The sequence below is a fragment of the Symphalangus syndactylus genome, chromosome 3 (assembly GCF_028878055.3).
Source record: "Symphalangus syndactylus isolate Jambi chromosome 3, NHGRI_mSymSyn1-v2.1_pri, whole genome shotgun sequence".
Lineage (NCBI taxonomy): Eukaryota > Metazoa > Chordata > Mammalia > Primates > Hylobatidae > Symphalangus > Symphalangus syndactylus.
In genome coordinates this window covers 60,938,840-60,955,531 of record NC_072425.2, presented here as the reverse complement: position 1 = coordinate 60,955,531, position 16,692 = coordinate 60,938,840, and the positions used below count along the sequence as shown (strand labels likewise).

Genomic DNA, 16,692 nt, shown 5'->3' with positions numbered 1-16,692 from the left:
TACCCTGCAACCCAAGTGAAAGCTACACTCACATCGTATCCTCAAAATCAAAAGGCTGTAACAGCTGTATAATGCAGAGAGAAGTATTCAGAAACACCTCTGAACAATTTAGTGGCTACATAAGACAGTTTTGTTCTGAGGGTGGCCCCCATCCTTTCCTTTACTCTACTACCCAAGTCTGGGCATTAAAAATTACATTAAATAGAGTCAAAATATAAAGAACAATAAACAACCTAAAGACTTCTCTTTTATAACTTTAGTTTAAAATTTTAATAATTTTAGACATATGAAAAAAGTTGCAAAAATAGTAAAGTATAACCTTCACTCATCTTCCCCTAATGTTAGCATCCTGTGTAATCACACTACAACTATCAAAACGAGAAGCCAATATTAGCCAATTTAGTTAATGCTATTCTACCACAGCATTAACCAAACAACAGACTTTCTGTGTTCACCCAGTTTTCCCACTACTATACTTGTCTATGTTTCAGGATCCCACATTGCCTTGAGTTGACGTGTCTCTCCAATCTCTGACTGTGAATCCAGTCTGTCCTTGTCTTTCATGACCTCACACTTTCAAAGGTCAGTTATTTTGGAGAATGTCCCTCACATTGAATTTGCCTGATGTTTTCTCAATATTTGATTAAGGTTATGCATTATTGGGAAGAATGCCACAGAGATGATGCATACTTCTCAGTGCATGGTATCAGGAGGTACCTGATGTTAATATGTGTTTTTACTGGTGATGTTAATCTTGGTCTCTTGGTTAAAGTGCTATCTGTCATGTTTCTCCACTATAGAGTTATTATTTTTCCCTTTGTAATCAAAAAAATGCCTTGGGAAGGAGGGGTTACTTAGCAAATTTCCTGTTTCTCCTTAAACTTTTGCACACTAATTTTAGCTCTTGCCTGCAATAATTATTATTGTGTATGATGATTTTCTATTTCCCTCACTCCTTCTACATTTATTAATTAAAATTCTTCTGTATGGAAGAGCTGACCCAAGTTTTCCCTTTATTTTTTATTTGATTAATTACTTATATTAGGATGGACTCATGGGTATTTATTTCATTCTATGGGTTATAATCCAATACTATTGTGATTTTGTGACACCAATTGTTCCTTAATGTCTTGCCTTATGGAAGCCACTGACCCTCTCTGGGCCTTAGTTTCCCCCTTCCTTAAAGGCTTTTCAGCAAGACGAGGCTATAATGAGGAACATTCGTGGTACATGATAGATGCTCAACTAAATAGTAGCTAGAATTACTTCTGCAGGTTGGCCATTTATCATCTAGAATTGAATTTTGCACAAAATAACCTGTTTGCAGTGGTGACTAGAGGACTAATAGAGTCCAGAGTTTATTTGGCCCACAGGGACTTTGATCTATAATCCTAAACTCAAACACTCACTCCACCACTTACTAACTGTGAAACCTGGGACAAGTAACAACTTCTTTGAGCTTCTTTCCCTCTTATACAAGTGTAATATCTTCACAGGCTATAAAAAGTTATGGCTATGAATGTCTTTATATCATGGTCGCCAGACCAAAGCTGGCTTGGCTGCATCAAAATTAGATTAGGAATAGGCTAAGTGCATGTTGCTGGCCCTAACCCCATGGATTCTGATTTAAGAGGTCTGGAATAGGGTCCACACTATGCAAACACCTAAGGTGATTTTCTTGCAGGGCCAGGTCTGGAAACCAGTGTTACTCAGTAAACACCACACAGGCCCATCCTTGACGTCATGTCAGCCCCACATCCCCGCCACTGCCCTGCCACCTTTGTCTCACTCAGGTAAATGCCTGGACCATCCAAAGGTTACTACGAGTACTACAGGAAACCAAAATCCTTCTGAGCTGTAATACTTCATTGCATCCCTTTATATAAACTTGGGTCCCTAGGACTCCAAGAGCAAAATAAGATTCTCTGTGTATCAGATGCAAATCTAATCTATTCCTTAAATATCCTCTTATGTACAGAAATACACTCTGTGAGCCTCTCCTCATGGTATTGGGTCAGTAAACACTAAACTAAGAGACAAGTGAGGTGTGGGGGTGGAAAGAGGAGACAGGAAGAAGATCAGGGACACTGAGGAGGAGGAGAGCAAATTGAAGAAGGCAGAGGGGTCCTATCCCCACTTCCAGGCTACCCCCAGGTGACCCCTTCACACACTATCTTGCTAGTAAGAAGCAGAGACCCAAGTGTGTACTGAGCCTCTGAGCCCATGGCTGGGACCCGCCCCAGGAGCTGGGGGTGGAGATCCCCAGGGGTCATTTTGATATGAAGGGCACACATCACGTGGTTCTGGCATATGCTACACTGAACACACCTAGGCTGCTACACCAGCTCAAAAGGTAAGACTCCTGCTCACTCTTCCCCACCAACAGATACCAAAAAGGGTAGGTGTCTCCAGGAGCAAGAATAAAACAGGGGCTTTCAAGTTTAGTTGTGCCCAAGGAGCTGCTTCTGAAGTGACTTAAACCCTTCATCTGTCAAAACTTTGTTCAAAAAAACTGAGGTGAAATTCACATAACAAAATTAACCACTTTAAAATGTACATTTTGGTGGCAACCACCATCAATATGAAGTTTCAAACATGTTCATCCCTCGAAAAGAAAACCCTATACCCATTAAGCAGTCATTTCTCAATTACTCTTCCTACCAACAGCTTTTTTTTTTTTTTTTTTTTTTTTTTGAGACAGGATCTTGCTCTGTAACCCAGGCTGGAGTGTAGTGGCCCCATCACAGATCACTGCAGCCTTGACCTCCCAGGCTTAAGCTATTCTGCCCCACCTCAGCCTCCCGAGTAGCTGTGACGATAGGCACGTGCCACCATGCCCAGCTAATTTTTGTATTTTTTGTAGAGGTGGAGTTTTGCCATGTTGCCAGGGCTGGTCTTGAACCCCTGGGTTCAAGTGGTCCATTCATCTAGGCCTCCCAAAGTGCTGGGATTACAGATGTGAGCCACAGAGCCCAGCCTCAATAGCTTTTTACAGTGAGTGGGGTTGGGCGGGGGTGATATTCTCCATAGTGAAATTTTATGTAGCCATTGTTTGAGGGACTTTGGGAAACTCTGGGTTCAAAGGGCACAGGGACATTCTCTCCTCTAAGCAGATGGGAGCAGCCTTCTGGAAAGGCCTAGGGTAACTTTTCCCTTCTCTTGCTCCACCCAGTCCAGTGAGGACAATGCCAGCCTCTTCTGCTCACACAGGGTTTCATGTGCCCAATAATCTGTGAGAACAAGGGCATCACTAGGGCTTTGAGAGGAACCCCCACAGTGCACCACAGTCTGGGTCACTCCCCGAAAATGGCTCCAGACAGAAATCAGCTCTTACCCTTTGCTTCTCTGGGTCCACATAGCGAATGCCAAAGTAGTCCTTCTCCAGCAGGCTGTAGTAGTTGCAGATGTGGTCAATGAGAAACTGCCCTTTGGTTTCCCTCTGCAAAGGAAGCACATTTAAGTCTCAGCCAGAGCTCACCTCATGCATTCATGTCCTCAGGGAGCCTTGTTCACCACCATGGGTCTATGCTCCGAAAAATAAATGTGCTCACTCCAGTCCCTGAAGAAGGGGCTTCCAAACTCTTGTAACCACAAATCCTCAATGATAAATACATTTTACATTATGAGCCATTACACACACGCAAACACATGCACACACATACACGGAACCAAAAGGACCCCAAAAAGAGGAGTCAAAATAATCCATATGCCGTTTCATTTGTCTAATGCTATTTATGACTCAGAGTACTAATTTCACAACACAGTAACTTGTGGAGGTCCACAATTTGGAAACTCTCATGTAACACATACAACGACCTAACTGCTTTTTCTAATTCCTCGGTACATATTCATTCATTCGGTTCTCACAACGATCCTACCAGGAAGGTTTTCATTTTATATCGGAGGAAACTGAGCCACAAAGAGGTTCAGTGACTTGCCCAAAGTCACACAACTTGAATGGAGCAGGACAGGATTTGAGCCAGGCCAAGTGGCTGCAGTATGTGGGCTCCTTCTGAGCCACTTTGACTCCCTGGAGCAATCACGAGTCCACTGCAGCTCTGCCAGGAGGCAGGGTCTGGTGAGAGTGGCAATGCTGTGAGTGGTAACTAAATTCCCTGGCTCTCAGCGGGAATAGTGGGGAACCTGCTTCCTTGGTCGTCAGAGCCACTGTGTCCCTTCCATAAACCAACACAGAAAGGCAGTGTGGAAGATTCAGGGGAGCCCAGGACTAAGACCCAAAGACAGGTCTGTGTGACCTTGGGTAAACCCCTGGCTGTTTCTACTTCGGTAAAATAAGATGGTTGGACTAGATGATTTCTAAGTTGGTTAGGTTATTTTTCCTTCTAAAATTCTACGAGTGAAAGATGTAACAGCCAAATCTGATTAACATAAATACCACTGCAACAAAAACCTCTTCATAGCAAAGACCCTTCCAAGCCCTCATCAGGATATCTGATAAGATTAATTTCTGCTTCAATCAAAGTCGCTGACAGACCCATGAAATGTTTTAGAGATGTGACCTATTAAAATATATGAAGAAATTAGAGGCACTAAGTGAGCCACTTTTTCAATCCACTAAAAATAATTTTGAAAGATCAGTTTGGTCTATGCTACATAATGATCTTTTCATTAAAGACCACTACCATTAACTCAGGAAGTTGGATGGGAAAGCCACACCCTCCAGCAAGATCTCCACTGACTACTCAAGACCCTTGAGGGAAGAAAATGCTGCTGCAGACAATGCAGTGATTAGACAATGCAAGAGTGGTTGAAACGGGTCAAAGCCTTCCAAAAAGCCTGGGATGTGCTGCACTGAGTGAAGGACTGGGGCTTGTAAGCACACAGTGTGATAAGAAACCTCCATTTTCCTGAAATCACTTTTGAGTTTGATTTTGAATAAGCTTCAAGTCTTTAACTTCCTTCCTGAGAAACCATCTGATATAGCTCAAAAGAGATAAAACATAAAAATGGAATTTGTTTTTAAATGTCTGTAATTGTTTTTTAATCCAGGAGGCTCAAATGACAAAGCTGTACCTAACAGCTGAATTCAATGCCCAGAAAATAATCATTGGCTTTAGCTCCTTTTACACATATACTCTGTAATCCACTCATCTTTAAAAGGTTGCAGCATTATCCCCTCACCAAATATAACATAGGAGCTCATCGCTTTATGATTGAATGGCAAAGCCCTCTTCACTAGGATTTACCATAGGGAAGTATTCCCTACCATATTCCAGATACGTGGGTCAAGGCATTGCATTGTAATAATATGGGATTGAGCAGGCCTTGATTGTTCATGACAGATACTGCTGTCATTTTGCCCTAAAGAAGATGTACTCAACAACACAACAAAGATTTTTTTAAATGATTAAACACAGCAACCAATATACACCCTCCAGCAAGATCTCCATTGACTACTGAAGACCCTTGAGAGAAGAAAATGCTGCTGCAGACAACGCAGTGATTAGAGTAGGCAAACGTGGCTGAAACAGGGGTCAATGCCTTCCAAAAACCAGGTCAGGCCAATTCCCATGGTTCCAGACCACCAGGTGGGTTCTAGATCTTTGCTACTGAAGGTATAGCCTACAGATCAACACTATCACAGAGCAGCAGCCTCAGTCTCACCCAGGAGGGAGCCTGTTGGAGACAGAATCTCAGGCACTGCTCCAGCCCTGCTGCACCTGGCCTGCATTTTTGCAAGATCCCCAGTTTATTCGCATGCACATTGAAGTTTGAGAAGCATTGGTCCAGGAGGATTTCCAAAACATGGGAAAAGCACAAAATTTTACCTTTCTCCAGAGACCACCACAAAGAAAAAAAAAAAAAAGCCCCTTTTCCCTTGAGAATTGTCTCTTCCTTAACTCAGAAAAATCAGTCCTTTCCTGCCTTGGGTACACAAGCTGCCTCTGCCATTGTCAGGAGACACCAATAGCCCTTTGCAGTTCTGCCCCAGCCTCTGCACGTTGCCCAGCCAGCCTCACCACCCTGAGACCCTCCATGTCTCACTGCTTGGTGCCAAGGAAGTCAGCTTATAGTCCCACATTCTCCGCCTGGAAATCCAGACAAAGTCTGTAGGCCATTTAAGTTCCTACTGTTGTCATTTTTGTGCCCTAAGCTCAGTTCTTGCACTAAACAAAAGCCTGCATAGGCCCAGTACCAAAGGTTGGAAGAGCTGGTTCAGGAGTCAGGTGCACGAGGGGCAGAAGTCCAGCTACTGCCCATATACCTCACTTCAGAAGAGAGACTGGAGAGTAAACAGTGGTTATGACCCGAACCTTCCACATGCTTCCTCCTGAGCCTCCTGAAGATAGAGTTTCCTTCCCTGCGGCCTAAACCAGTGCCTGGCATGCTGGATGTTACCAGATGAATAAGAAGGCTTTCCTTTCTTCTCATGGAAAACATGAGATCTGGGAACAGAAGGAAGCACTTTCCACAAGCCCGCACAACACTAACAGAGAGCCCCGGGTGAGAAAATAGTGTCCTGGTATTAGCAATTCCGCAAATGTAGTAGAATTGGCCAACTTTCATGCATCTCTCTCAAGGTCTGTGTGCAGAAGTGGTTATCAAAGATCTCAAGTAAAAGGATTTCTTTTTAATGTCAGACTTTTGTTGATTCTCCCACAGGATAGCAGCTCTATGTGCAGTACTGATTGAGTAGAGAAAAAAAATCAAGCAGCTAATTTAAATTCTTCAGAGCTGTTACCTAAATTATGTTTTATTAATCACAACAGCATTTAATACATGTGAAAAGTAGTAAGACATAAATGCGTGAGCAGGGTCTAATACAAGAATCAGTAGGATTTGATAATCTGTGCTTAAAATCCTTATGTGCCTAAGTATAGACTTTTGATGCTATCTCTAAATGAGGTTGTATGGTCTCAGAAATGCACTGACAGGGTTGAAAGAATTTGTTCAACTACAGAACTTGTGTCTCAATACTGGTCCTTATTATCTATAGTACACTGTGAATTGATTCTTTTTATAAATACTGTACTAAAATAATGTGAAGACAATTGCAATATTTTTAATGTGTTAAAATCTATAAGCCACTGCTAGCCAAGATGTGACCCATGGACTATGCCAGAATATGAACAGTGCGTGACTGGTCCTCCAAGACAGCAGTCACCATCCTTTTTAGAACCAGGGACCAGTTTCATGGAAGACAATTTTTCCAAAGACAGGGTGGTGGGATGGTTTCAGGATGATTCAGGCACCTAACATTTATTGTGCACTTTATTTCTATTATTATTATATTCTAATATATAAGGAAATAATTATACAATTCACCATAATGTAGACTCAGTGGGAGCCCTGAGCTTGTTTTCCTGCAACTAACTGGGGGTGATGGGAGACAGTGACAGATCATCAGGCATTAGATTCTCATAAGGAGTGTGCAACCTAGATCCCTCACCTGCACAGCTCACAATAGGTTTGCACTCCCATGAGAATCTAATGCCACCGCTGATCTGACAGGAGGTGGAGCTCAGGTAGTACTGCGAGTGATAGGGAGCAGCTGTAAATACAGATGAAACTTCTTGCTTGCCCGCAGCTCACCTACTGCTATGCAGCTCAGTTCTGAGGCCCAGGGATTGGCATCCCCTACTCCAAAAAACAAGTGCAGAAATTAAGATCAATTTAATTCTATTGTGTGTGTGTGGTTGTTGTTGTTGTTTTTTCTTTTTTTTTTTTTTTTTTTTTACAAATATTGGTCCAAAGCAGACTGAAGGAATAAAAATATAGTACTTGTGTCTCCCCACAGAGAGTTTGAGACTCTCTGATCTAAACTGTGCCACCAGGCTTGGGGGTTCTGTTTGGGATTTCTTTAGTCCACAAGCCCCAAAGTGTAAAGGGGATTGTGTCCTCTCTCTCACCTTCTCTGCCCATTTTTCAGACAATTTTTAGTGTGTGTTGGATCGCTGAACCCCCTGCAATAATCTCATCTTCCCTCAGGGTGGGAAGTGCTAGTCTCCTGGGTATGGCAGGATACTTGGCATAATTCTGGGCATCTCAAATTCTCTCACTGGGCTAAAGACTCACTGATGTGGCAAACTGGATCCATTTCAAAAGAATTTGTGTAAAATAATCACATGTCTGATTAGGGATGGCTGGGCAAGAGTGGGCTAACCCTTTTGAGAGAGTGAAAAAAAGTATTTAGTTACTCTGAATCTCTATCTCCTGGTCTGTAAACTCTAAATAATGCAGTCTTTAATGGGCAACCTGAGTATTAAAGACAATGTTTGTAAATATCTTGTGGGACACATAGTAGCTGCTCAATAAATGACAGCTAGATACTGTTGTTGTTTGTAATATGATGATTTTGTTTCTTCTGATGCCCATAGTACCTTCTCTTCAAAGGCTGCTGAGTGGACCAGAGTCAGTAGTAAGTCCCACCAAACACAGATGTCAGGAGAGCTTATCATTCTCTCACAGAATGGGTTGGATTTACCCCTTTACATCCTATGGAACCTAATTTTTACAGTCACAAACTAGCCTACTTGTCAGAAAAGTCTACCTCCCCTCCCCACCCCAAAGTATGTACTAGGAAAACAGAAGACGCCACAGTGTTCTAATCTTGTTTTCACCACTCATCAGCTAAGTGGCCTTAAGAAAGTCACCAAATTCCTCTGAGACTGTTTATCCTTCTACAATGGGAGAATAATGATGGTAAATTCCAGATGTATCCCCAATTAGATATTTTAAGGCTTATTCAGGTATCTGTTAAACACCTATTATGCACCAGTCATTGAAATAGGGATTATAAATAATGAGTGAAACCTAGAAATTTATCATCTCGCAGATCTTAAAACCCTGCCTTTTGTAAAATGTGAATGAATTTTGTAAACTGCAAAGTATTATACCAATGTTAGATGTCATTATTAATATTAAGAATAATCTTAATCTTAAATCTTTGTCTCAATTTTACATATCCTTTTAGAGATAAGGAAGTTAAGTGGAATAGTCTTTGCCTCCCAGAACTGTCTTCTGTAGATTAAAAAAAAAAGGGGGGAACAAAAAGACAAAGAACTCAATTCTTATTTTTATTTATTTGAGTTTATTTTATGTTCATGGGTACATGTGCAGATTCATTATACAGGTAAACTTGTGTCATGGGGGGTTGTTGTACAGATTATCTCATCACCCAGGTATTAAGCCTAGTACCTATTAGTAATTTTTTCTGATCCTCTCCCTCCTCCCACTCTCCACCCCCAACAAGTTTCCATGTCTGTTGTTCCCCTCTTTGTGTCCATGTGTTCTTATCATTTAGCTCCCACTTATAAGTGAGAACAGGTGGTATTTGGTTTTCTGTTCCTGCTTTAGTTTGCTAAGGATAACTTTCCTTGATTCTCTGCAGCTAACTGCTAATGATGCATTTACTTCAACTCCCAAGTTCAGCAGCAAAATTAAAACAACAATAAATTTGTGCTTAAAGAAAAAGAGCAAAGAAATCAATTGCCCAAGTTAGCAATAGCTTTTCTTCAATAATAAAAAAAAAAAAGCTTGGCAGATTTCAGTCCCCAATTCCTAAAACTCCAAGCAAGGTTTTGTTCAGCCTTTTAGACACTGGTTAAGTGGAAAAAACAGCACCAACCCCAAAATACTGAATATATTGCTAAACTAGTTTAGAGTTTGAATAGCTACCTTCAGGGATGAAGGTATGAACACAGTAATAAGAACTACTATTCATTTAACACTTACTGTATTATCAAGAACTTTGCTACATATTTTGCATTTGATCTCTTGACAACCCATTGGGGTAGTTAATATTCTCCTCATGTTACAGATGACGGAAAATGAACTCAGAAATTCTGTGTTTGTTTACAGGGCTGTCAAACCGAAGTCTGACACCTATGCTGAATCTGTTCTAGGAACTCAGTTGGCCTATGTGCCCTCATTCTCTATGTGGAGATAGAGGAAAACAACAATATGAGGATTTGGAAGCAATGTCAAGTTCTCCAATTACTAGAATTTGGACACTGGCAGGAAGGAGCACTGGGTTACCCACAACAACAGCAGGCTGGGAAAAGGCAGTTTTATAAAATACAAAGCACATTATAATAGACTTCATTTGTTAACTGCTTAGCAACCATACATCCCTTTATCTTTCTTAAAGGAACACAGATTTTCCTCAGGTATGCATATGCGTGTACACGCATGCACGCACACACATGGTACAGGCATAAGCCTCAAGGAACTATGACCCAATCGCGTCTGAGGGCTCTAGCTTGGTTGGTATGAGGGTAACCCCACCTCTCTTGTCTGATTGGTTCAGGAAAGGACACATGACCCAGCTTAGGCCAATGAGACATGAGGAATACTTTACGAGGGCTTCTGGGATAATTCTTACTTACTCTTCTGAAAGAGCTTCGAGAAGAGACTTGCCCTTCCCTCTGGACCATACACAGAGGTGCAGTGGGATTGAGGATGAAGCCGAAATATTCACAGAGAAATGGAGCCTATGTCTGCAGACCGTCAATCTGTTAATGTGAATTTCCCTGGAGATGCCCATGAAATTCCTTGTTATTTCAGCAAGTACAGATTGGCTTTTCTGTTTGTTGCACCCAACATTTTCGCTCCGGAGAGAAGGTAAATCAATGCCTCAGGCCAAGAAGAGCTAAGAGAGAACAATAATGCTGGTGTGAAACACAGTTGCAGAGATGGCTGACTGATGAGCCCCGGAGCAGAGTCCATTGACTCTGCTCTTTGTTCTGCTGTGTTCTATTCAGTCAGCATAGTGTTAACTGAGCTGATCATGGCTGACTGATGAGCCCAGGAGCAGAGTCCATTGACTGCTGTGTTCTATCAGTCAGCATAGTGTTTTGGTGTTTTTGAATGGGGAGACTGCACATAAAATCTGGATGCTAGCTGCCCTTGAAAAGCTGGAGGGTTTGGAAGCTGGACCGTAAAGGTCTGGTTGGCTTCTCCTTTCCCTGAAAAATGAACTCTGCAGTCCACCACATTTCCGCCTTCCCTGTTGTCTTCTGCTTCTTCCATTTCCCTCAATTCCCTGATCACTGGAGGTATTTGAGTTTACAATCCCTAATCTGAGGCAATAACAGAGGTCTCAGAAAGCGATCCTTGAAAGAGCTTTCCTTGGGAGTACATCCTCAGAGCCAGGAAACATCCTCAGTGGACATAGCTTTGGGCTGCCCTCTAAAGTTGCCCAACTGGGGTCCTAGGACTCAATGGAGGAAGAAAGACCTAATACAGAACAGAGACATGGGAGAGGCTCGCTGGAATGAGGGAAGCAGGCAAGGGCCAGAGGAGTTGGAAGCACAGCCCCAGGATGGTGGGAACAGTTTGCTCTGGGATTGGCACTGTTCCTCCAGGACCCCTCTATGATAAACAGAAGTGGGAGCTGTGAGGCCTCATTTCCTAATTATGAGGGTTGTGAGGTTCTTGTTCAAAGGGCTCTGTTGCTTGGCACCTTATGCCTGCAGAAGTTGCTTTTGAGAAGGGACAGCCTTCATAAATGTACATCTGGGAAAGAACAGAATTGTCTCTGGTGATTCCTCTACCTGGAAGGAAGAATCCAATCATCTGAATGCCCAGAAACTCCATGAAGAGCTTCTAACCAATTACAAGGCCCTTAACAACAACTAAATGCTCAGTTTGCTGCTAGGATTATGTCTTCTCGGGACAGATGGATACATTTCTCTGGTGAATTAAGGGCCTTGATTCATTTACCTTCATAGGCAGACGAATAAAGAATAGTAATGAGAAACTGGTGAACTAAATAGTTCTGCTTTTATTGTCAAGGACAAGCATTTATTAATATAAGAAAGATTGTAGCTTGACTGAACAACATAAAAATGCTGTTAATATTCTGCTATAAAAAAAACTCAAGCCTATTTGTGTAAATTCACATATTTTGTTATGTTAGGGACCACAGCTTTAACAAAAACTGCATCTCTTTAATAAGAAAACCTTTATTAAACAGCAAGTAATATATTGCTTTGTTAACAGTAACTGGTACTGTTGCTAACAGTAACTGGTATTCTTCCTATTGCAAACAGTAACTAGATATTAAGCCGTGACATATATTCAGAAAATTACATCATCCCAAGAATATGAGAGTAATATTAAAGCTATTTAAATAGGAGATAAATGTAAAGAAAAACAAGAATAGAGGAACTTCTCATGGTTGAATCTGTGGTTCTCACACAGAAATTAAAAGTTTCTTTGATTTGTGTTATCCAAATATTTTCAAATGTATGGAAGATAAACCCAAGATTTGGGAAAAATGAAATATACCTAATGTTAAATGACGAGTTAATGGGTGCAGCACACCAATATGGCACATGTATACATGTGTAACGAACCTGCACGTTGTGCACATGTACCCTAAAACTTAAAGTATAATAATAATAAAATTTTTTAAAAAAGAAAGAAATATGTAATTCTGAATACATATCTGTTTTAGAGTAATAATTAGTAGCTACAGCTAAGATAATTGCAAATACAGGCAAATTTTGTTAAAGGCCTTTTTGTGCCCAGTAAGTATCCATAAGTTGGTGGAGGATTATGACTATAGTAGTGACCTAAAAAACAGAAAATAACAACAAAAACAATACCAGGGCCAGCTACCCATGAGGGAAAAAAAAATCAATAGTTGCCTGAAAGTGAGCACTGGATACAAAAATAAAGGCAAGACACAAACAGCCACCTTACCCAGCCAGGCCCAATGGTAGAGAATGAAAACCCAACTGCTTATCTAATGCCCATGGTAGCCCCTACACACTATGAGAAGACAGACATACAGTCAACATCACAGCAAGAGGCTTAATAGTATTAAAGCTAGAGAAGTCAAAAGGGTCCTAAGGAAGAAAGACAAAGAAATAGTGCATCCAGGAGAAGATGAAGCAGCCAGAATAGATTGGTCAGTTTATCATCTGAATCCTAAACAGTGTCTTCTGAAGGAGTGTCATAGTTGAATAATCAGTCAAGGTAGCTTGGAGTTAGTAACCTTTGCCTCTTTTTGTTTTTCTTCTGGGTGTTTTCTGCCTCCATTACCTCTACTGCATTCTGTGGCTTTCATTCTAAAAGATGCCTTGTGTATCTGTTCCTAGTCATTCGGTCATTTCTGTTCTGACTGGCACACAGGTCCATCCCAATGCTTAGGGAATTATATTTGATTTGTCAGCTCTTCTTAGCAGTTTTTGCCACAGCCTAGTGCTCAAAAGGTTCTTTCTTCTCCATCTTTTTCTTCTTCTTCTTCCTCTTTCAGATTTTCATGCCAGGTCCAGCTCTTCAAAGCACTCACATCAGAATAATCTAGAAGTTTTACAAGTTGAATCTTTTCTATGATTTTAACAAAGTGAGTTTTTTTTCTTCATGCTAGGACTAAGGCTCAAAGAAGCTAATTAACTTACCCAAAGTCAACAGAGCTAGAAACTGGCAGAGTAAATATTTAAACCTGGGACTGCTATATTTGGTTATTATAACCACATTTTAAAATTGTTAAAAAGAAATAAATAACTTCCTCGACTTGATAAAGAATGTCTACCACATTTTAAAATTGTTAAAAAGAAATAAATAACTTCCTCAACTTGATAAAGAATGTCTATTAAAACTATACAGCTAACATCATACTTAATAGTGAGAAACTAGATGTGTTTCCCTTAAACAGGGAACGAGGCAAAGATGTCCTCTCTTACCACTTCTTTTCAACACCATACTGGAAGTCCCAGCTAATGCAATAACACAAGACAAGAAAGAAACAAGAAGAGAAAAGAAAAGACAGGAGAGGAGAAGACAGAAAAGAAAAAGGTATGCAGATTGGGAAGAAAGAAATAAAAATTTCTTTGTCTGCAGATGACATCAGATGTTCTCATTGTCTATGTAAAAAATATCAAAGAATCTACCAAAAAAACCCACTCCTGGAATTAATAAACTAATAAGTGCAATGTTGCAGGACATAAAGCTAACATACAAAAATAAATTGTTTTCCTATAGACCAGCAATGAACAATTGAAAGTTGAAATTAAAAACAAAAGACCATTTACATTAGCACCCCAAAAAAATAAAATACTTAGGGATAACTCTAACAAAATATGTACAAAATCTATATCAGGAAAACTACAAAAATTTGGATGAAAGAAATAAAAGATCTAAATAAATGGATATTCTAGTACCCATGAACAGAATAGAAAAACTCAATATTGTCAAGATGTCAGTTCTTTTCAACTTATTCTGTAGATTCAATGCAAGCTCCATCAAAATCCCAGTGGGATATTGACAGTCAGATTCTGATGTTTTGTGAAAAGGCAAAAGATTTAGAGTGGCCAACACAGTATTGATGACAAACAATGTCAGAGGACTGATGCTACCCAGCTTCAAGACTTACTATAAAGTTACAGTGATGAAGGCAATGTGATATCAGCAAAATAATAAGCAAATAGAACAATGAAACACAATAGAGAACCCAGAAATAGACTCACACAAATATAGTCAACTGATTTCTGACAAAAAGTCCCCAAAGGGTAAAATATATATTTTTAAGTTATCCTGATCACAGTAGCTGAGACAAGATTTTAAGCAAAGTGCTTTCAGAAATGAGCTATCTTTGTTAATCAATGCTTCCTGAACTTAAGTACATCTTCATTTAATATCTGCTTCTTTTTCTTAGTCTAGTCTATGATCTGGAATATTTGCTTCTCTAACAAGCCTTGTGAAACAGGAAGGCCAAACTCTCTGGGATTCACCATCTCCCCGAGCCACATCAGGAGATGCTAGCATCACCTCCTCTTCTTCTCAGATTCCTAATTAACAAGCATTCACTTAGAACTTCCTTAGTGCCTGGTTCTATGTACTATATTTAGATTACCTCAACTATTCATTGGATTTCATCCACATAAGCCCCAGGAGCTAATTGCATTCCCATTTTCAAGAAGAGGAAGATAAAACTTAGGGTGGTTGAATAACTTGCCCAAGGTCACATGGCAAGCAAATGGCAAAATGCCAGGTTTGAACTCAGGTCTCTCAGAGTCCAGAAAGAAAAGACTAGAATTATTAACCGTTAGCAAGCAGTATAATGTTCAGATTTTTAAAAGTAGAATCACAGAATGTTGGAGTTGGAAGGTACTATAATCTTATCCAAACTCTTCATTTCAGAAATGAGGAAACTGAGACACAGAGAATTTTAGATGAAATAATACAAATTAGTGCTGGAATTGAGATTTCAAATCAAGAGCTGGAGCCAGGATATATCAGTCAGGATAGGCTAGATTAAGCTGCAGTAACAAAGAATTACAAAAGGTCAGTGAGTTAACACCACAGAGGTTTATTTCTCACTTAGTATGCATAGCCAATGAATATTGGCAGGGGAGAATTCTGCTCCTCATCTCTTTGAGATGTGAAGGGATTAAGGATTCCTCTTGACAGCTGTTTCAACAGTCAACACAGCAGCAGGAAAGGAGTGGTGAGTCCCACACTGGCTTCTAAACATTCTGCCTGGAAGTGACATGCATCACTTCAGTTTATTGGCCAAAATAAGATACATATCTTGCCTAACTTCAGAGAGGTAAGAAAGTAAAATTTCACCATGTGCCTAGAAGGATGAAATAAAGAATGCTTACAAATAATCCTAATACCGATCACACTAGGGCTTAGTCCAACACTGGGTTTAATTAGCATAGCATGCTGGATTGGCCCTCCACAAGATTGTTTTTTAAATATGCACCTAAAATAATATTGTCACCCATTTTACAATCAATACAAATATGCCTCAGGCATTTCTATAATAAATCCTAAACTATTATGTGCATTTTAAGGCATTCCATGAGTTTAGAGTTCATGGTCTAATTGGAATTGCTTTTGGCTCATATTTTTTAAATGATTTGTGAGTATACAGCTCCAAGAAAAATATAACAACAGTCAATTAGGAGCTGACATTCACACCCAGAGAGCAAAGAGATGGTTTCTGCTTGTGGAATTCTTAATGCCCCAGGAGCCTAATAAGGAAGACAGAATTCCTCCTGAAATTGCATACAAGATGGCTACCCTGGCCGGGCGCGGTGGCTCACGCTTGTAATCCCAGCACTTTGGGAGGCCGAGGCGGGCGGATCACGAGGTCAGGAGATCGAGACCACGGTGAAACCCCGTCTCTACTAAAAAATACAAAAAAAAAAATTAGCCGGGCGCGGTGGTGGGCGCCTGTAGTCCCAGCTACTCGGAGGCTGAGGCAGGAGAATGGCGTGAACCCGGGAGGCGGAGCTTGCAGTGAGCCGAGATTGCGCCACTGCACTCCAGCCTGGGCGACAGAGCCAGACTCTGTCTCAAAAAAAAAAAAAAAAAAAAAAAAAAAAAAAAAAAAAAAAAGATGGCTACCCTGAGCTCAACAGTTAAGGAAAACAAACTAACCAACCTGTGGCTCCAGTTAAGCATAGAACTTCTGCACACTCTGTCTGTCAAGAGCCTTGGGCTGAGGGATTCTCCAGTTTCTGAGAATCATCTGACAATACAGCTTTTGGCTCCACTAGGATGATGGGGCCAAGCAGCCTGACCAAGAGTGGATGAATAGTTTATGGAGAAATTTAGAAATGTATTACCATTTACACAGTTAGCTAGGCTTTGCTGAGGTAGGGGGAAAATGTCCTCATGCAAGGCTAATAAGAAAGGAAAACTAAAAAAGGGCAGAGAAATGAAGATAAGAGAAGGAGATTATATACATGCAGCCTTAAAATAACCATGGAA

At 40.6% G+C, this 16,692-nt stretch overlaps 1 protein-coding gene across 3 annotated transcripts in view; it reads right to left on the bottom strand.

The window, feature by feature from the left end:
• The window catches only part of FRMD3 (FERM domain containing 3), a 300,351-nt gene that overhangs the window by 140,803 nt on the left and 142,856 nt on the right, over window positions 1–16,692 (bottom strand). For all 3 annotated transcript variants that reach the window (XR_008656633.2, XM_055272137.2, XM_055272136.2), the window contains exon 2: window positions 3,335–3,439. Coding sequence is in view for 2 of the 3 variants with exons in the window: in XM_055272137.2 (XP_055128112.1) it covers window positions 3,335–3,439 (105 nt within the window). In the remaining variant the exon portion in view is untranslated. The remainder of the gene's footprint in view (window positions 1–3,334; window positions 3,440–16,692) is intronic.